Source organism: Dicentrarchus labrax, unplaced genomic scaffold, assembly GCF_905237075.1.
Source record: "Dicentrarchus labrax unplaced genomic scaffold, dlabrax2021, whole genome shotgun sequence".
Classification (NCBI taxonomy): domain Eukaryota; kingdom Metazoa; phylum Chordata; class Actinopteri; family Moronidae; genus Dicentrarchus; species Dicentrarchus labrax.
In genome coordinates this window covers 13,036,473-13,058,518 of record NW_026136706.1, presented here as the reverse complement: position 1 = coordinate 13,058,518, position 22,046 = coordinate 13,036,473, and the positions used below count along the sequence as shown (strand labels likewise).

Below are 22,046 nucleotides of genomic sequence, written 5' to 3'. Positions count from 1 at the left end.
GTTTCCATATATTGTCTCGCAGCCAATTGTGGTCTTACCCGGGCTGAGGTGAACTTGAGCTCTGCATGTGTAGGGCATATAAGCATGATGCTTTCAGGTGACTGTTGTTCCCATCCATCCATCCATCCATCCATCCATCCATTCTTCACCAATTCCATTAATCTTATGGGAGAAAACAAGTTAATCTTTAAAAAAAATGTTTTACAGTGTAAATACAGTTAACTACAGTTACAGTTCATGTCAGGTGCAGGAAATTACATCTGAGACAAATCTTTAATTTGAGTTTAAAACCATTTTTGTTTATTTAAAATAAAAAATGCTTCATGGGATAGTTGCATCACGTTTTGTGTGCACACTTGCACGTTTAAAAAGAATGAATGCATGACGTTTGTGGATAGGTGGGATAAAACTGAACGTCCACCCCCTCTGTTTCAAGGCCGTGATGACGTAGATACATGTCGGTCCTGTTCAGATTCTACGTCACTGGGGCGCCCTGGTAGCCCACCTGGTGCAGCTGGAGCCACATGTGCCAGATCCCTGCTGTATGCGCTTAAATCCGACCTGTGGCCCTTCGCTGTGTGTCATTCCCTCTCTCTCTCTCTTGCCTTTCCTGTATCTCTTCAGCTGTTCTGTCCAGTAAAGGCAAAAAGAAAATAATATATATATATATATTCTACGTTATTTCCGCACTCGTGCTTTCGTGAGTCGATACTACGTTGTGCGTCCACAGCCTGACCCTCCTCCTCCTCCTCCTCCCTCCATCATCCCTATGCCCCTCCTATTTCCACTGCGAGGAATTAGTTTTTTCAGCCCTTTAATAAATATTTTTCCGTCACATGGGCTCTCTGGGTGTAATGTGAGCTGTCGACACTGGCTGCTGCTCCGTTGAACATTATGGGGATTTGAAAGAGGGACCAAAGCGAAGAGGACTCTGCATCTTTCTCTCTGCATCTCCTCCGCTGCTGCGAGGCATCAGAGGATCATGCAACACCTTAAGCCATGGCGAGCTCTGCTCCTTCTCACCGTGCTGTGCCAACCAGGAACCTCAGACAAATACGGTAAGATGATGATACTGATGGTGGCACGGTCCTCCCCAGAAATCACTGTAATATTTCCACGGGTACATTTTGTGTCTAAGTAGCTTTATCATGATCTCATCCGGCTGTAGGATACTTTATCCCCCTTGGCAATCGCTATCATGGTCCCGTAATATTCCAGCAGAGACACCACTGTATTTATGTATCGCCTTAGGGGACTGTAGTTGTGTGTCATTCTCCCAAAATGATCTGAAATGAACTGTAAATGATTTGCCGTTGAGAGATGGGCTCTTTGTGGGTAAATGAAGTCTAATGAGATTAAACTGAGGCGGAGGATGGATGGAGGATGCAAAGAGTGGTAGAGCAGATAATAACAAGTCTAGTGAGTGTTTTATTTCTTTTTCTTGTAGAGCATTTTAGGGAATTATGACCTGTATCATGGCACCAATTTGCTGTTATTGTCGTTGTGGTTTTATAGAGTGAAAAAAGTAGACTGCAGAATGATGTTTTAAACATGAAATAAGAGACAAAAAGTTATGTGTCCCCAAATGTTATGTGCTATCAAACACCGACGACAGCTTTTAGTCAGAGATATACTGTAGGTTTCTTATGTGCTGAATTAAAAAATAAAGAAAGAAGACATTCAGTTTCCTACATTTTTAAAAATGTGTTTACTGATGTCTGAACAGTGTGTGCTCATATTTCACCCTCAGGAGCAGAAATGGCAGCATCATTAGCAGTATTAGCTGTTATGTTAATATTATTGACAATGGCAACATTAGTAGTTTCAATTTGATCATTTCATATTGATTTTTGATTCATTTTCTTTTTGTACACTGATGCATAGAGCTGGTATACACTGATGCAACAAGTGAACTGTTACATCCCCTATCCTTGGTTTATTTGCAGACAAACAAAAGGTCGGTTTGTCTGACATGTGTAGGTGGAGATTTGTGAAGTATGGAGGGAATTCAGTGAGTAATTCAGTGAGATTGAAAAAAGGCCATATGTTATTATCTCCCTCAGGTTTTCTCCAAAAAAAACAAGTCAGCACGATTTTGGTTAGAACAGAAGGGTGGCCACCCCCATCATTTCCCCCCCGCCCTGTATATATTAAGTCATTTGAATTGTCTGAAGCATGTTTCTGTGTTTTATTACTTCTTAAACAGCTTAGAAGCAATTGATCATGGTTTATTTTAGAGAAAATGTAAATATTAAATACTTTAAATAACCCTAAAAACCTGTCTGCTGTGTTGCCATATTCTGAAAATTGAACATAAAATGCATGTGAATTAAAGTTATACGTTTCTAATTAAAAACCATGTATCATTGAGATAACCTAACAATGAACAATGGACAGCTACTCTGCAAGTGCCTGAGATTTCAGCACCATGGATAGAACCAGTGTTGCTTCCCTTTGTCAATTCATTCATTCACACCTCCTTGTTTCCATCTCTGTTTTTTCACACATGCATCCATCCATCTGTTAATTTAATTAGCCATCCATCCATATTTCCGACTGTCCATCCTCACACACACACACACACACACACACACACACACACACACACACACACACACACACACACACACGATATGAGGTTACCGTTAGAGATGATATCTCTGCAGCCAGTTGTTTTCCTAAGGATGGATGTCCTGTTGCTATGACAAACACTGTATAATCGGTCAAGTTTATCTATGAAATGAATTGCAGCCTTTGTCCTCTTTTACTGCTGGAGTACCAATTTTTTTTTTAAATAAAGATATTTGTTGTTATAAAAAATAATTATTGTTGTTTGCGCTACCAGTCCATCTGTTTGTCTTGGCAGGATGTAAACTAACAAGCAACTTTTTTCATTTGCCACTGAGGATGTTTAAGCATGAGGACATATTAACATCTGAACCCTTCTCCATGAAAAAAATACAAAACTAAAATTAAAGTGTTTTTACCATATATTTCTTTGTTTTAGCTCCATGTTGTCAATGTTGCCCCAACACTAGCAGATCTCCTTCCTTGGACAACCAATCCGTGTCTGATGAGTAGGACTGCCATTTACGCACAATGTCTGGGCAACATTGCAGTGATGTGTATGTACATTCCCCCTACAAGCCCCTGTGGGCTACAATTACTCAGATACCTCCTGGCTGGGCCCCAATGTAATATTATTATAATATGCATTTATGATTTTGCTGGAGCTTATTTCAGCTACACATGAAGATCCTGGAGAGTCCAGGTCTCTGGGATAATAAACATGTTGTCCGGCAAAATTCGAAATTCCAGAAAACTGATTACTTGTCCCTATTAGTAATTAAAATATAGTCTCAAAGTTAAAAGTTTGAGAAGTCAGCAAAGAATTACAAATTCCTCATTTGCACTGTGTGTGTGTGCAGAGCGTGTGTGTTTCTCTTCAAAGAAAGTAGAGGTGAGTCACTGAAACTGCTGTTAGGAACTGCGTCACTTCATTTAAAGGTAGAGGAAATAGTTACAAATCTTTTCTATTCAAATGCATTCAGGAAAAACATTCAATCCGCAGATCCATCCATTCTTCCAAGCTTCTCACCTGCCATCTTTTGCATTTAATTTTGGATAATAATTTGTCATTTCCTCACATACATGTGCACAAACAGATTTGACTATCTCTAGTTTTGTGACAAAATTGGATTTTACTTTGGAAAATATGGGCAAAAAAGAGACATCAGCTGTGACACGAGGGAGAAAGACAAACAGAATCCATGCATATGCTGTGTTACGTCCCTATCTATCACCGGCCACCTGCTCCTTCCCACATTGCCATCCCCTCCAAGGTCTTACTCACCACCCTAAAACAAGAAATAGTGCAACAGCTGAAAATGAAATACCAAACCAGAATGTACAAGAATGACCAGAAATACTAGGTATTTGTGTCCCCTGTTTAATTACAAATGGTATTTTATTAGAAATAATCTCTTCCCTCTAATGAATCGTTTTTTCACATTCACAGAATTTAGGTCAACGTTTTATCTTCAGTCATGCTTATTAAATATATTTGTGGAACCACTGACAGCCTGTTAATGCAGCAATGTTTTCCAACTGAAAACAAGGTTTTCTGAAGTTCCAGGTTTTATACTAATGATTGACATGACTTGGGGTGAAGGGGCTTTTTAAGTGCCCTTGCGCAATTATATAAAAGTCTTTATAAACGACATGCACAGTGTAGGTCGGCTTTGACTATGGTAGCGTTTAAATATAAAAGAAAGGATGGTTTTTGGTGCGAGTATTTTTGTTACCACTGTGCAGTACATTTGAGGCCAATTACAATGAGTAAGCCAGGGCTAAGCTCACCTTATTGTGTTCTCATGTAAATCCTCTAAATGTGAGTTAAAGCAGTTGTTGCCATGGAAATTGCTGTGAAAGATTTTACTCTGAGTACCTGTTAGCCCTCTCTTTGTCCTTTCCCTCAGGTTGCCTGTTTGAGAGAAAACTGTGCACGAGGGATCAGTTCTGCTCAGATGGTGAGTATACCACACACACACACACACACACACACACACACACACACACACACACACACACACACACACACACACAGAAACACACACACATACAAACAAACATACATTATCTCTCTCTTGAACTTAAACATTAAACTTTTAAGACTGGCTACTTTCTTAATCCTTTCTGTACCTCTACAGCATTTTAAATAATTAATCCTGCAGCTGGACACACACAAACACACAAACACACACACACACACACACACACACACACACACACACACACTATATGTCACTGATAGCATGTTGGCACAAAGACTGTGTATGAAAATATACAAACACGAGTCAAGGATTTTTCTTCTCTCAGCCCCATGTGTCTATCGCTCTCCGTCACTTGCCGATCTCCCTTTCCTTGACTTTATCTAAGCCCCTCCCCCGCCCTACTGTCTCCATGGCAACACTGACATCACGGTGAGGTCGACACCCCCACAGTTGTTGTGCTAATACAGCGATGAGTCACTGACACACACTTACGCACTTCTCTGTGGAAATTGCACTTACGCACACGCACGACCATTGGACAGAATACAAAATGGATCGGCTCAGGAGCAGACGCTGGGCTATATTTATGCACATCTGTGGGTCTGAGGATAGAACACGGGGGAGATACTTGGTGTAACAACTACTCAAATGGTTTTTTGTCTGATGAGTTGAAATGAGCCCTTTGTCTCTCTGACTCTGTGTCTCTTCAAGAACCCACCGTGTGGAATAAGCTGTAAGCTGTGTTTGTTCAACATCAACAAATGTTAAGTGACCCAATTTAGGAGGAAAATATAAAAGTCCAAAGAGAGTGTAACCACCGCAGTCTCCATAGACGCATACATGGTGCACGGTGACTAACACATAAAGAATAACTGTGTTGAGTTTAGATTAAGAAGTCACAGAGGTGTTTGACTGCATGAGATAACTAGGAGCAACAGTAAAATCAATAGAAAACACTTACACTCTTTTGGGTCTTCATTAACTGAAGCAACTGCTATCTCATCTAAGTGATTTATATCTGTCTGTGTTCAGCATAGTCCCCTTGAACTGAGTATTGTACTGTACAATGCCTCCCTGTAAGCTATCTGTAAATTACTGCTTTCTCTTGTTGGAGGACGTGTTTGACATCCTAAGCATCAAAGGATTGCAAAATGATCTAAAAGATGCAGTTAACAAAAGCTGAAATGTTTGCTGCTGTATTTCTCTGTTTGCTGCATTGAAAATATATGGCAGTCATCGTCCATGTCTTTTTGTTCTTCTTTTCAGATGGAAATTTGGCAGTAATTATATTTGTTGTTGGTTGGTTGTATATAGGTTGCTGACGCACCAGGAGCTGAACAGGAGTGTCAATATCAGTTTCATCTCTCTGTGTTGAGTGACGTACAGACTGATGTGGTACAGGAGGCAGTTCAAAAAAGAATGAATACGCCTGCTGGCTTAGCTCAAAAAAATAAAGCACTAGATAAAAAACTATAAATCTTTCAAGTCAAGTCATTTGAATTGGAAATGTGAATTTCTGAGAGCTTATTTTACAGCATCCTGTAATGTTTCTGGCAAGGCAGTGGTGAATCCACAATTGGCATTTGAGGAATAATTTGTCCAAAATATCTACTGATGCCTGCTGGCTGCACAGTACATCCCTCTATCTCTGCAGCAAATCTACAGACTTCAGGGTTTCTTGTAGTTAAAGTCCCTTTCTTTCTCCTGCCTGCTGTCTGCTGCTAGTGAAAGGGAAGATCGATTATGTCCTTTGTGCCTTGGTGTGGAAAGCGCAGCATCTTTTAGATCTTCTCAGAAGTTGCTTATTTGTGTCTGTGACAAGATGTGTGGCTGGCTCTGTCCCAGGCAGATTGGAAGTTTTGCAGGTTGTCACTGTCTACCGTCTATAAATTTAGGAATGTGCTGGATTGTGCAGTCTTGAACACAGGGTTCGTCCCCTGTTCCTGGTCTCTCACAGACAGTCAGAGGTGGAGGTCTTTGTTGTGCTACCATGTAGAGTCAATCAGGCCTTGCTGGTTTGACCTGGTCCTTCTCCAAGAGGATACATTTGTGTTGTTGTTGCAGGATTCTCCCCTTTAAGCCTGTTGAGTGTGTTAAAAAGAACAAGTGTCACTGTCATTGTCAGCTGAGTTTTGTGTGCGCAGGTGTAGCACCCTGACCCTGGACAAGCCACTTGAGAACGTTTTATGGTTTTGTCATAATTGCCCATAGTAGCACATACACTGTGGTGCCCCACACAAGTAAATGGGTAAGTATATGAGATCATCAGAGGCCTTAGCTTGTGCTTACACATGTACTCTAGGGGTACGCGGTTCAAACCACTGGATGATTCCTTGTCCTGGATATTAAAATCAATTAGATTACATTTCATTGAAGGCACTGGGGAAGAAAACTGCCCTGCCACAAGACTTTGGAAAGATGTCTTCAGGAATAAAGTAAGCCATTTATGCATGTCCCTAGTTTGGTTGGCATTACTTTATTGTGAATACGTACACTTTTCTTACACAACTCCTACTGTAGAATATAGCATCGATGCTTGTCACCACAATACATTTGACAATAATCTATTATTTATTTATTTTTTATAAATCATGTATATGTATATTTTTTTTACATTTAAAGGCTTCCCCTGTCTTACTCCGAATACTGCTGTAGGTTCCCTGCATACAAATGATATCTACAGAAATAACCCCAGCTCCAGAAATAGTACCAATCCAATCAAGCCGTGCAGTTTGTGGTCTTCTCTCCTTTCATCTTCCATTCCTCCTCCTTCTCCTCCTCCTACTCTTCAGGTCCCTCTTCTCTCTGTCATCAGTCAATTCACCAGCAAGAATAAGAGCTACTGTATTTCTACTCCACCAGTGCAATGCATTGCCAAGATACATTATCCTGTGTCATATCGCATCACCAACATTAGCTATTTGCAATTCGATTAGGGGGTTTCCCTGACTCGGATGGAACATATGTATGGGGAACTGTCTCTTTTTGCTGTGTTCAGTGAGGGAAAGATGAACACGTTTGTATCTGTAGACTAAGGATAAACTTGGTAATAACACTAACACAAGGTTAAGACATTTACGTGATCATATACCCACATAAAGCGTGCCACTCTTCAATGCGAGTGGTAAAAGCTGCAGTGCTTCCCATAACATTTGCAGCGATACAAACATTTTCATCCTCACTAATCTGTTCAGCATAACAATTCACCGCTTCACTGTGGCAGGTTGGATTGTGTGAGATTTAGCCAGTGTAGTGAAAGACTGGTGACTCATCAGTGCACCAGATAATACAGTCTGCTCTGCCTTTCTCTTTATTCCCATCACATTGCAGTTTCTCTTTCTTTAGCAACCTTCATTTTACTTACTGAGATTTCAAATTGGAAAAAAACAGGCTTTATTGGTATGATTTGGCATCCCACAATGATAGCTCTGTGACAAAGTTGGGAGATTCAGATTTTTAGTATCTAACTTCCTTGTTTAAACTACACTTTGTCTTCTTTCCTCCTGACTCATCTGATGCTGAAGGGATGAACACTCGTAGACCTGCATTGCAATGCAGTGATATAGGCCTTAGAATGATGTATCAGCTTGAAGAGTGGATGCATGAAATTGTGTGGGCATGATGTAAAGAATTTGCACATTTATTCATGTACTGTACTACATAATATATACATAAAAAATAGGAAAACAGTTCACAAAAACTAATACTGAACAAATGCTATAATTATTTCTGCTGCCATAAGACTGCCTGCAGGTTAGCAGTTATTTCAAAGGAAAAAATGTTTTAAAGCACACACACTGACGGAAGCACACACACACTGACTTCAGCAGTACCTCGTCAAAAGGAATGTGACAAGCAGTATAAGTGTGTGGGCTGTACTTCAAAACTATGACTCACTGCTGTGGGCTAGTGTGGTGTGGGCTACTGTTACAATTATGGGTATTACAAAGTACTGCGCTGCACCTCAAGGGCAGCCTCATTAAAATATATTTGTTGTCAAATGTTTTTCGATTTAGCTGGAAAATCAAAGAAAATAAAAAAACTTAAATTATGCCTTGTTAAATTTGTTCTCAGAGACTGTATTTCCTATAAGCTTTTTTCACAGCAGGCATTTTCATTTATCATACTAGGAAAAGCACAGGTGTTACTAATAACATTGATAATGGCTCTGTTCTGTTCCCAGTGAGCAATGGCAGTGTGACAGTGAACCAGCATGCACAATACTAAGATCCTGAAACAGAAGCAGACAAATAGAATTCAGCCATCGTTACTTTGTTATTTATACCTGTGCTTTTCCTTCTGTGACGTCAATGTGTGATGTCCAGATGTCGCTTATTGTCCCTAAACTGGATTTGGGGCCATGAGTCACTTTAAAAAGAGACTATCCTGGCAAAATAAGAAGTTTAAAATGGTTAATTTGTATTCTTTTTGTGTGCATGTGTGTGTTCATTCCAGACGGGCTATTTGGTCAGTGTCGTAGCTCTAAGCAGGACCAGGTTCAGTACCAGGTGTCAGTTCCTGTTCTGAAGAGGATGCAGGAAGTCCTCAAACAGCTCATGCTACAAGGTAAGATAATACATGGAAATAATCGCTACTAAACATTACTTTACAAAACTAAAACTTTGCAAAAGAGTGAATACCCCATTGATCCTAAGTAACTGCGATGGAAATCAGCGGATTAAACAATATATTTGTGTGAGTCTCTTTTGTCATTTTAACTGTTTTTATATTATTTACATTTAATTTATGTTAAATTTCAGTCTGGTTTCAGTCTGTATAGGTCTAATTAAAGATAAAGAAAGTATATTTGAATGATTTAGATTATATTACAATTAGACACAGTGGTGCTTTGCTAATAAGCACTAAACACAGTACAGCTGAGGCTTGAATGTTTTGCAGGTATTTGGCTATAAACCAAAGTATTGTACACATTTTATCCAGATGGTGGCGCTAAATAAAACATCACGGGGATCACCAAAGTTACAAAAAATAATTCCTCTGAGGACCATGACTTAAAAAAGAAAATCCAGTAGTTTTTGAGCTATTTTAGTCTGGACCAAAGTTGTGGGTTGACCGACAGACGGAAATGGCCATCCCTAGAAGCCGTTCTGCTATCATGGCTAAAAGAATGCATTAATAATGGACTGTGCTGAATGAATTTGAATTTTAGTAGCTGTATAGTCACACTGAAGTTTGTTTGGTAATGTACTTAAACAGTAATGATTGTGCTTATTGCACTGTGACCTTATAAATGCTTTATGAATATAGGCAGCAATCCATTCATAATATGACCACTTCAACAGAACTCTTATAAGACACAGTATTGATTTCAGAGAATCTCTCTCTCTCTGTCCCTCACACACACCACGGTCTTGCACTCTCACTCTCAGCTTCTGTGGCTTTCTTTAATTGCTGAGTGTGTGTGTATGTGTGTGTATGTGTGTGTGTATTCAGGCCTTTCCTGGCAAGACGACATCACCCAATATATTTTATCAAAGGAGCTGAAGAGAGTTCCCCATACGACCCAACCCTCTAAACCAAACTCCTCTTCCTCCTCCTCTCATTTGTCTCAGTAAGTGCTCTCCAGTTGGAGTCATATTTAGTGAGAAATGCACATTTTACACAAAAACAATTAGTGAAAGGAGTCAGATCCATCCTTTCATAACCAACCTAAATCAGCATTTATTTCTCTCTGGATTGATTCCCTTCCTATCCTATCAACTCCTGTATCCATCCTAATCCTCTCTTTGTTTCTCTCTGGGTTGCCAGGCCCAAACAGCATATCCCCCACCACCATAGTTCTAAGTCGGGGTCCACACCTCCTGGTGGCAACTATGGGGACTACATGATTGTTGAGCCTCCTCAGTCCCCGCTACGCATACAGACAGCCTCCATGGACCCATACACATACCACCAGGTACACATACACATACACATCTTTATTGGCCAAAAGCAGGTGTGTGTCAACTACAAAACTAGTCAAAGGCATAAGTGTGGTTACAACAGACAAAAATTCACACATGTTACCAACTCATTTCCCACTAGTACATCACAATCTAGATTTAAGCACATTGTATATAATCATAGAACATCTTAGAAAACCAAATATAAGAAATTTAAGTAGAATAAATAAAATCTTGGTACTCACATGGTACTATATCTCTCCTAATTCCAGCATAGGTACCAAGATGAAGTAGAGAGATCACTGATTGGGGCGGGAGGCGGTTACGTCCGTCCCTCTTCAAGGTCCCAGGCCAATCAGAGAGAGCGAGAGCGAGAGCGAGAGCGAGAGCGGGAGAAGCAGCTGCTACAGGAGGCCCTGTCTCTCTACCTGGCGTCTGCACAGCCTTCATATCGCCACAGAGGGGCCGGTTCCATGGCTCCTGCAGGTGAACAGGATTTTCAAATTTCCAAAATAAGAAAAAAGCTATAGTGGAGAGAAGATGATTAAAGTTCCAGACAGGACAAAACAGAATAAAAGCACTGGTCTGTCTGGTCAAAAACATGCTGTTGAAGAGGCTTTTTGTAAGCTATTTCTCAAGGAGTTAGATACATTATAACTTCACAATTCTCTTTACCATAGTAACTTATTATGCTATGAGCAGGTCTGCCTTATTATGAAGACTTGGAACTGGAGATACCAGTGGACTATGTGGAAGACTACACCCTAGAGGAGAGACTTGGTACTGTGGACAGACAACAACAACAACAACAACAACAACAACTGCTGCTGCTACAACAACAACAACAACAACAACAACAACTACAACTACAACTACAACAACAACAACAGCTGCAGAGTAAAAAAGTTCCTCAGGACTTCAACATTCTCTCTGCAAATGGAAATGGTGAGGAAAAGGAACTTAATTTACTTAATGTAAGGCATCATACATCATTTCTTTACAACAAATGTTTTTCTTTCACACTATGGATGGAAGTGAGCATATCCAGAACGTCCATCCAATTTTTACATACAAGATAAGGCTAACTATCCTATACTGTGTTAGATGGCCTTCTCCAGAGGATGTCAGGAGTCTTGCAGAGGTACGGAGTTGACCCCAGACAGCTCAGTCAAGAGCAGCTCTACAAGCTAGCCCTCATACTGCAGCTGCTGCAGGCCCGAGAAAAAACAGGTACAAGCTTTCAGTTATGACCTGAGCTCTATTCAGAATATTAAGTCAAACAAAGCCAAACCCCAGTATTAATACATGCTCTTCTAAAGCATAATGTAAGAGGCACAATTGTGTTTCAAACTGAGTCCTCTGCACCTTGTTTTACATATGAAAGTGGGACTTTGAAGCTACACTATGAAGCTTTAACATCTATATATATAAGGATAAGAGGTTAAAATCAGCAGCTTACAACCTTTTAAAATGACTCTTACACCTTATTATATCATTTTGTGCCAGTAAAGCAAGTGTTGCTTTTTTCAGATGGCAGAGATCTAAATTTGGAATAACATTTTATGAATATCCTATGATAGCTGACATTTGAGTAGATGGGGAAATGCTGAAATTGAGTTGTTTTACTGTAGAATTTGTTTAGAAACATCAGTTTGTCTCTCTTAACACAGATCCACCTGAGAAAGACCTCATCACCCTCAAGGAGGTACGTCAGTGTCTATTGTCAGCAGTATTAACAAGAAGCAATCATACACCTTTTTTTCACTGACAGGTCTTCTATCATTCCCCCTGTAGATGCAGCTGTTAAAAACAGACAGTGTGTCCCATAATCCGGAGAAGCCTGCCCCTGCCCCTGTTCCTGGTCCCCCTGCTGCTCCTCCTGCCCCTTCCTCCGCCTCAGTCCCAGCCACAGCTAAAGCCAAGAGCGCCAGCCTCCCCCCATCTGCCTCCCAGCCTCCGCAGGCCCCTCCTGCCGAAGCTGGACAAGGCCTGAGGGAACAGGGGCCACCACTGGTTGAGGGTACAGGAGCCAAGGAGGAGTATGGGTACATTGTCACCAACCGAAGGTTAGCATTCAATCAAATTCAGCTTTCAGCTCTTCTGTTTATTCCAAACAAACTGCAAAACATGAAGCACACCTCTTACTGTGGAGCCAGTAACTATTTACAGAAAAGGTCTACTTCACTATGAGAGTGTTGAACAAATGCGGTCATGCCAAAGGCAGTCATTAAATGACAAAATGTTATATTAATTGCCAGTAAAGAGTGGCTACTTATTAAACATGGTGTTTACAAGGAGGATAATGTTTTTCTTTTGTAGCCCACTAGATTTATATGATGGAGTGAAGCTGTTGGAGTTGCTGGCTGATAAGATACACCTGACAACCAGCAGCTTCATCAACATCAGGTAACACCATTATGTGTATGTCAGTGTGTGAGAGAATTTTACTAGTTTACTCTAAACTATAAGAGTCTTTTTTCACATTTTTGTGGTTTTGTGTTGCCAGTGTGGTGGGTCCTGCACTTACGTTTCGTATCCGCCAGAATGAACACAACATGACGGCTGCAGAAGTAGCTGCTAAAGCTGGTGAGGCTCGAAAACATGCACAGACAGACACACCAACACCTACGTACCCCCTCCCACACACACACACACACAAGTATGAAAAGTATGTGGGCGCATTGCTCTGTCTCAGTTTTTTCCTCAAATATTGTTAAAAAAAAACTTTTAAAAAAAGGATTTTCTCACATCCAGTTTTATAATGTTTGTTGTTTTTACACCTCCAACAGTTTCTGAAAAGAAGTTCCTGGAGTCTGAGACAGGCCTGAAGATTGTACAGACTGGTGTGGGAGAGGTACTTGATACCCATATACACACGGAAACACAAACATTTCTTTGTAACCCCTCCTATCATATGAAGCAGTTGTCAAGGCAACAGATATAATCACTGCTCTGTATTCTTTACCATTTTCATTTAAATCTATTCATTCATGGACCCTAGTTTGACAAATTATCAGACCAGATGGTGTCAAATGCGATTCCAGGCAGATTTTCACATTGTGGCCACTGGATAGCATATCCTGTAGGGTTACTTTATATGTGGCTTTTGTTACAGAATGGCTTGATTCTCTATCTTATCCCTATATTTTTTTTATAAAGATGGTACATACAGGGTGTATGCAATCCTAAATAAGAGGTTATACAAATATAATAGATATTACAAGAAGAAACATAACTGTATCTCCAAAAACGTGTTTATTTCTAAGTTTAACACACATTTTTTACTCAATATCAATCAGAATCAATCGATGCAGTATTCCTGCCCTGCTGGCTCCATAATTATATACCATCAAAATAAGGTGTTGATGCAGAAAATTAGCTCAACTTTTTCTAATAAAAGTTACTGTATGTGCATGAGCACTGTAGTGTATGTGATACAGCACAGACAAAGGCCATACATCTGTCTAACCTACAGAACTTGTTTCCCATCCACCACTACACTTTGTCCTATAATACTGTGTGTTTGTATATGTGTGTGTGTGTGTGTGTGTGTGTGTGTGTGTGTAAACCCCTGCGAGTGTGTGCCACCTGGAGGGCAAGTGGCCAGAACAAATCAGCGAGGCGACACCTCATAACAACCAGCATTTCACTTGTTGCCATGGTGCTTCGTCTCCTTCACCTCCCCCTCTACTGCGGCTCCCACCTTCCTGGTGCTATGGCAACAGTCACAAGTGTCATTAACCTCGTTATCCACTATTCACACAAACACCCCGATTCCCGACCTCAGATTCATTGCCTGCATCTCAAATTCTGTGTATATGTGTAATGGAGTAATAACGAAATGCCTATTTAGACTGAATATCAGGATAACACACCGATTGAACACATGAATTGTGTGTGTGTGTGTGTGTGTGTGTGTGTGTGTGTGTGTATGTGTGTGTGGTACTCTGAGATAAGAGAAATCTTCTCAGGGACGTTTTCTCATTAGTAGTGCTTGCAAGTTTTGGTTAAACAGGCTTTTACACCTGCTTTACATTAAAATGACATGACTGTAATGTTGATTTATGTTCTATTTGGCTGTAAGTGAAAACTGTTCTGAAAGATAGAAAAGAAGATGAAGAAGAGGTGGAATGACACACCATGGCAGCATGGATAGGTGGCGTGCTCTGGTTCACTGACCTTTATGGATCTTCTGTTGTCTTTTTAATGGGTTCAGTTCATCCTCCTTCTACTTCTCTTGCCTCCGTCTTTAAAACTCAACATCAACCGCTCACTGAGCACACCTTGCTGTCATGTACAGTTACGAAGAGACAAATGTGCTGAAATTAGTGACCTTTGAATTCCAGTGGTGAGAGCAGATTCCCCAGGGTAGCTTAGCTTGGGTTTATTACTATAAAAAGGCGAGTGCATGTCAACAAATAGAGATAGCGCTTAAGTGAAGTAGTAATCTGTTTTCTTTGTGTTCTTCCCCCCAGCCTATATCTGACTCACCACTCTTTATGATGTCTTTTTCCCAGAGGACAGATGCACGGGGTCTCCCTCAGGTAACCAGGGTTTCTGAGGGATCCAGTGGGACAGTCATCACCCTTGTTTCCATGGCAGTCGTAGGAGGTCTGCTGGTATTGGCCATGGCGGTAGCTTGCCTCAGGCACTACACTCAGCAAGTGGCCAATGGCAAGCTTGGACTGGGGCCAGAGGGAGGAGCAGAAACACACTTTGACTACCAGGTAAGGCAGCATATGTAGATCCAGGACTGATTAAAAAGCCATTTCATATAATTTCCCAGAGGTTTTGTTGTTGTTTTTTTTAACTTTGGTGTTTTTAATATTTAGTCCATACAATTATACAGTAACTGATTATTTAACTAATCAGTATTGATACTAATGCATTTACTAAAAAGTTGCAGCCCTGGTATCAAATAATAAATAAAAATTTAAAAATGTTTTGTCGTTCTACCACTCCCTCTCCTTACTTTCCGTTCAGGAGCTATGTCGGCAGCACATGGCGTCAAAATCATCCATGTCCCGCCAGGACTGTGTGGGTGTTGGGAGCATGGCAGGGTCCGCCATTGCCACAGGTGCTGGCGGTCGAAGGGGTACAGACACATCCCGCGTCAGCAGTGTTTCCTCCCAGTTCAGCGATGGTCCTCAGCACAGCCCGTCCTCCACCCATAGCTCCACCCCGTCCTGGAGTGAGGAGCCCGCCCAGTCTAACATGGACATCTCTACTGGTCACATGATACTGGTGAGAGAATGTGGTTCCAGATGTAGCAAAGTAATCTCCTGCTGTAAAAAAATCATTCTCTTCCTTGTTTAGCAGATATTAACCACCTACATTTTATTTACGTATCATCTCTCCATCAGGCGTATATGGAGGATCACCTGCGTAATAAGGACCGCCTTCAGAAAGAGTGGGAAGCTTTGTGCTCCTACCAGGCTGATCCCAGTTCAGTTGCTGTGGCTCAAGGCCCGAGCAACATGGACAAAAACAGACACGCTGAATCACTCCCCTGTGAGTTTACCAATGTGCCACTCTGTCTGATCATTTCTGTGGTGGTGGAATGTAACTAAGTACATTTACTCAAGTACTGTACTTAAGTACGATCTTGACATACTTGTACTTTACTTGACTATTTGTATGCTTTACTCTTACTCCTTTACATCTCGGAGTGAAACATGGTACTTTTTACTCCACTACATTTATTTGACAATCATAGTTACTAGTTACTTACATTAAAAGTGGCTCCAACATTAAATGGCTCTTACATGTAGTCGTTAGTGATAAAAACAGAATATAATATTCTATGAAATAACACATTGAAAGGAGCCATTCTGCATATTGACTACATTTATTTCTGATACTTTAAGTATAGATTTAGCTGATAATACTTGTGTATGTTTATTTAAGTAAAGGACCTATTTACTTCTTCCACCACTGCATGCAAATATCAGATGTACAGATGTACAGATGTACAGCACCGTACCAATTCTATGCATTTCACTTTACCAAAACTGCATTGTAAGTGGAAAATGGGGAACAATAGAGAGTGATTCATTTTTTTTATTTTTTACAGATGATCACTCTCGGGTGAAGCTGAAGTCTGAAGTAAACTCCAATAAACAAGACTACATCAACGCCAGCATCATTGTAAGAATCCTTCAAACAATCCAAAACATTTACAGTATGTGATGATATTTATAATTAGTGGTTTGTTATGGTGATTTATCCTCTAATGAAATATGAAGATTCAACAAAAAAATAAGGTCTTTGTTACAACAGAAAGAAAATCTGTCAACTGTGAGTATTTTGGCTATCCTGTTTTTCAGTCTGCGGCACCACAGCCTGTGCTAAACCCTTCCTCTCTATCAGTATACAAGCACAACATTCAATCCATTGAACCTTAACACAGCACAGTTAACTTTCTTCCACATGTCTTTGTTAATCTTGTCAGTGCTGTTACTATGTGGTGCCTAAGAGGCAGAGTTACAGATGAACAATACTAAGATCTTTAAGTTACTGTCTCATGTATTTGTAACCACATTACAAGAATATATTACTCATTTGTTGTAATTCATATTTGATAATAAAACCTTAGAAACTTTGCTCTCTTTCTTTTCCTTTTTAACCCACAGTTTGATCACGACCCTCGCCAGCCAGCTTATATCGCCACACAGGGACCACTCGCTCACACTGTCGCTGATTTCTGGCAGGTCAGTAGAAATCTTCCCACCATGTTGTTTCTGTCTGTTGTTTCTGCCTCTTTCTCTGTCGTGCTCCCAATTTAGTGGATTTACTTGGATTTACTTTAGTGACACATTAAAATGATGTAGGCCATTGGACCATTCAGTCCCTCTTCAGGAAATCTGCCTTGTTACTTACAGATGTCACAGATTTATTTTAATGTGACAATCAGGGGTGTGTGTTTATATGTCCATGTGTGTTCTCTCCAACCCACAGATGGTGTGGGAGAACGGCTGCACAGTGATAGTGATGATGACGGCTCTGGTGGAGGATGGAGAGAAACAGTGCGAGCGATACTGGCCTGATGAGGGCTCATCACTCTACCACATCTATGAGGTTAATTTCCTGTTGACGCTCATAAACTTATATTTCACCTACGGCGCAGTGTTGTTTTATGATGCTTTTCTAGTAACAAACATTCAGCGTAAGAGGTAGAGCTTCCCTGCACATAGGTCCAAATTAGGGTCCACATAAAAAATTTGGCCCAGCTGCCGTCAATCTGTATTATCTCATGATCAGCCGCAGCACCCCTCATGTCATTTACCTCACTCTCTGTGATCTGACGAACGTTATAGTGAACATTGCAGTAGCTGCTTGAGTTGTATTAGCATGGAGAGACTTAATAAGTCTCCTAGGTGTAGGAGAGAAGAAACTTATCTATAGTCAAAAAAAAATGTTTAACATGGTTTAAATGAGGAATTTGACATAAAAAAAAAAACCTTATGAAAACAGTAAAAATGTCCAAATGTCAACCTCTGCACTCTCTTTGTTGGTATGTCTCCCCCTGGTGGTAAGCCAGCATTACTTATGAATTTGTTTTGTCACGTCACAAAAAAAAAGATATATTAAAGAATTCAAATGTATATGTCCTGTATATGCTACAATCTCATCTTATATGCACATAGTAAATCATTTGGGATAATTGGTGTTATTTCATATGTGATCTCCTAAGTTTAAGTGGAGCTTTTAGTTTTTGTCTATATATGTATATATGTGCAGACTTCTTCAATCAAGTCAGATTTTTTTTTTACCATCTTGTCCATATCTCTACCACCCCTTCCTCTCTTTTTCCCCCCTTTCTGTCCCTTTGTGTCGTTCAGGTAAACCTGGTGTCAGAGCACATCTGGTGTAAGGACTTCCTTGTGCGTAGCTTCTACCTGAAGAACGTCCAGACGCAGGAGACCAGAACCTTGACGCAGTTTCACCTGCTGAGCTGGCCGGCTGACGGCATCCCCACCTCCACCCGACCTCTGCTCGACTTCCGCAGGTAAGAAACTACGCAATTACATAAAGAAACACACACAGACTATCCCCACATACGTGCTTTTGGTTTCAACAGGTGCCACAAGATTCAGTCATTGTCAATAACTAAACACAAAACGGAGCAAACAGGTGGTCAGGAAGCAGTGTTTGTGTGATGTTGCGGTGACACACTGCAACCCTAACGCATCAGTGGGTTTGAGTCCTCAAGATCACCTTCATCACACCTATCGTTTCCTATCTTCCATGTCATTCTGCATGGTTTGAAATTAATTAAGACCCCTGTGTTGTACATTTCATATCCCATCCATCATCTCAGCTTTCTCTCTCTCAGTGTTCAGGTTGATAGGTTTGTATTTTAACATCTCCCAGTGTCATTTTTGTGGTTTGCAGCTAGTACTCTGGCTCCAGTTGCATAGTCACAAAAATGAGCATTGGCAGGTGTGACTGGCTACTGCAAGAGGGACAGTGAATCTGTGGCTTCCTCTCCACCTATTCTTTCCTGTTTTATCATCTCGCTGTCCTCCACAACCTCACGCAGTTTCTATGTTCTCCTGTCCTGACGTTTCAAATCATCATTCCTAATCTTACTGTTTTCATCTGTCAATAACGTGTGTCTTTCCATATTTTATCCTTCCTACTCGGTCACATTGTATTTTCTTCTCATTGCCTTTAATTTAACCACAGTGGACACGTTCCTGAACCTGCACAAGAGACATTAATAGTTGTGTTGTATGCATTTATTAATGTCTTGATTACTGACATTCAGTGAATATGTGAACAAGGTTAGTTGCGATAACTATGTTCGGCATAAATAATTTACAATTAAGCTTTTTCTTTCTTTTTCTGTTCTTGTTCTCCTTTCTTTCTCGGCTGTCCCTTGTTCCTGCTTTTCAGGAAGGTGAATAAATGTTACAGAGGTCGTTCCTGTCCAATCATCGTTCACTGCAGGTAAAAGAATTAAATAAAAAATCTAATGAGATTAATGTCAGATTTCCGTGAAACATACAATATGACAAATATGAATAATATGTGTTTGGAAAGAAGGTAAAATATTTTGGAGAATAACATGCACTCTCTGCCACTCCCACAGTGATGGCACTGGCAGGACTGGCACGTACATCCTCATTGACATGGTGCTGAACCGAATGGCCAAGGGTGAGTCTCACACACACACACACACACACACACACACACACACACACACAGTCACACACACACAGGTATAAAAGGAACATTGTGGACAGTCAACATTTGGGCTGAAGGAGGAATTATGTCAGTGTTTGCTCAGAGCTCAGTCTGTTCACTGACCCCTGTGGACAGTCATAATAATCATTCCGATTATGTAACATTTAATTATTATTCCACACATTCATTCATGTACGTATTTATGGAGTTTTTCCACACAGTAGCTTAAATATGATTTGTTTGTTTGCTGTGTAGGAATTTCAACATGCCATTTGTTTTGTCCAATATCACACAGGGTTATTGTCTGTTTACATTGCACCCTGTAATAATATATAGTAGTGATTTAAGGACTTCTGTCTACATTACTCTTTATAATACTCTTGCAGAAGGAGTTAGAATTTTTGTTAAATAACTGAATGAGTTGCAGCTTCTTAGCCTCTTTGGTAAATGCTTTCACAGATCATAACTACACACATATGAATTTGTGCTTTATATTTACAGATCTGAAAGATGTGTTTTATTACGTTTTCAAGGATCAGAGCTGAAGAAACCAATTCAAAGCCTCACATAGACTAATTGGTAACAAATGGAAACTCAGATGTCACTTAGCTTAGCTTATTTACCTTTTTTATAGCTTGACTGGATTTAGAGAAGGCTTTTATTTTATGTAGCACCAAAAAACTGTTGTACTGATGCTCTTACTGTTCTTACTGTTCTTGTTAGGAGTGAAGGAGATCGACATTGCAGCCTCACTGGAGCACATCAGGGACCAGAGACCTGGCTTGGTCCGCACCAAGGTACCTTCAATCTGTGTGTGTTTGTGTGTGTGTGTGTGTGTGTGTGTGTGTGTGTGTGTGTGTGTGTGTGTTTGCACCATTTTAGCACTTTTAAGGTAGACGTCCATCATAATCCAACTGTCTCCCCCTGTCCTACTTCCAACCATCCCTCCTAACACCTTTCACTCTTCTATTCTGCCTCTCTGTCTCATCATCCTGATCAGGACCAGTTTGAGTTTGCGCTGACGGCAGTAGCTGAGGAGGTGAACGCCATCTTGAAAGCCCTGCCACAGTGAGCTGCAGCAGCTGAAGACAAAGTGAGGACACAGAAATAGATACGCATGAGGACACACTCATATGATGCAGTCATTTATGTCTGACCTTCACTGTAAATAAGAATTTGCTCTACCACACTTGGAGCAGTTACTGCTCTCGTTTTCAGCATGCAGTATTTCACCATCTACTCATCCTCTGGGTTTTTAAAACTATTTTGGAACTGTATTTTATTATTAGTGCATTCAATGATTTTTGGCGGGGTGTAGATATGAACAGAATATCTTTTTCCCCCCCATTATGGCACAAATTTGATCTCTGCCTTTGCTCTCTGGAGTTTCTACCTTGTTAGACAATAATGAGGCCATCAGATGTAAACTACAAAGAGTAGAAACTTATACTGTGCCTGTGTGAATCCAAATGAAATTTCCACATTGACTTTTGCCTGAGTCTGATAGGATAGGATACACTTCTGTTGGTGGTTGTATGGCATAATATTGATGTGTAACATTGTTTGCCTATCTTATTAACATCTGATTCCATCTTGGCCTCGTCAACCCTTTCACTGGACATCATGACATGTTTACCTCAAATCACCAATCCACATTTTACCAAAAACAGGGTTTGTTTGTCTGTTATGTTGAATGTCACAGTTTCCTAATATTAAAATAATGTCAAATCCCTTAAAAAGAAAAAAAAGTTTCAATCCATTTGAACACTCTGAGTGTGGTGTTACGTGTCCACCTGAATACTGTATGCTACTGTCTAGTGTGTGTTGATTTCTAGCAAGTTTTTATTTGTGAGGCCTGTCTTTGCCATGACAACATGATTGTTTGCTTTCAGCATTGGCCCTTTTGTTATGGATGCTGTACATTGACCACAAAGTACACATCACCTTCTCTCTCTCTCTCTCTCTCTCTCTCTCTCTCTCTCTCTCTTTCTCTGCACACAGTGACATTGTTTGGGTTCTTCTATTGTCTTACTCTGTGTACGGCCTTGTGATTAATGTAAATAATTCACCCTGATGATTGTCTTTATTTCATGTAGCAGACAGATAGAAAATATCTATAAAAATGTATTTTTGACTTGACCTGAATAAATTTGTGACGTGATGCAGCAAAACTCAAAACAAAAAGCCTCAAGTGCTCATTTTCAATCAAAACCATTGTGTCCTTAAGTGGGTTTGCTTTTTGTTTTTTAGAAAAAAAATTTAAAATAGCACATTTAAAATGAGTTCTTCTGTCTCATGTATTCTATCTATTGATTTTTAAATCCATGTATCATTAAAAATGTATCAAGTGCATTAATAGTCAACAGCACTTCCAAAGTTGTTTAGACAACGTCCACTGCGG

The 22,046-nt window shown here is 40.3% G+C and overlaps 1 protein-coding gene across 1 annotated transcript; it reads left to right on the top strand.

Annotated features, from left to right (window-relative positions):
* Window positions 1–748: 748 nt before the first annotated feature.
* On the top strand, window positions 749–21,829 carry ptprna (protein tyrosine phosphatase receptor type Na). The gene is made up of 24 exons (XM_051403530.1): window positions 749–1,058; window positions 4,479–4,529; window positions 9,009–9,119; window positions 10,008–10,125; window positions 10,323–10,470; window positions 10,729–10,942; window positions 11,159–11,401; window positions 11,561–11,686; window positions 12,127–12,161; window positions 12,251–12,522; window positions 12,776–12,862; window positions 12,963–13,042; window positions 13,246–13,310; window positions 14,974–15,183; window positions 15,440–15,700; window positions 15,820–15,967; window positions 16,530–16,603; window positions 17,089–17,166; window positions 17,414–17,533; window positions 18,298–18,464; window positions 19,355–19,408; window positions 19,551–19,615; window positions 20,369–20,442; window positions 20,646–21,829. The coding sequence occupies exons 1-24, from the start codon at window positions 983–985 to the stop codon at window positions 20,715–20,717; spliced, it is 2,949 nt and encodes a 982-aa protein (XP_051259490.1). The 5' UTR covers window positions 749–982; the 3' UTR covers window positions 20,718–21,829.
* The last annotated feature ends 217 nt before the right edge of the window (window positions 21,830–22,046 follow it).

What these genes read in the sequence shown, in the direction of transcription:
- ptprna (XM_051403530.1), top strand. Translation starts at nt 983, where the DNA reads ATGCAACACCTTAAGCCATGGCGAGCTCTGCTCCTTCTCACCGTGCTG. An exon ending in GGATCAGTTCTGCTCAGATG is followed by an intron (nt 4,530 to 9,008) that starts GTGAGTATACCA and finishes TGTTCATTCCAG; the next exon opens with ACGGGCTATTTGGTCAGTGT. An exon ending in CTACTGGTCACATGATACTG is followed by an intron (nt 15,701 to 15,819) that starts GTGAGAGAATGT and finishes TCTCTCCATCAG; the next exon opens with GCGTATATGGAGGATCACCT.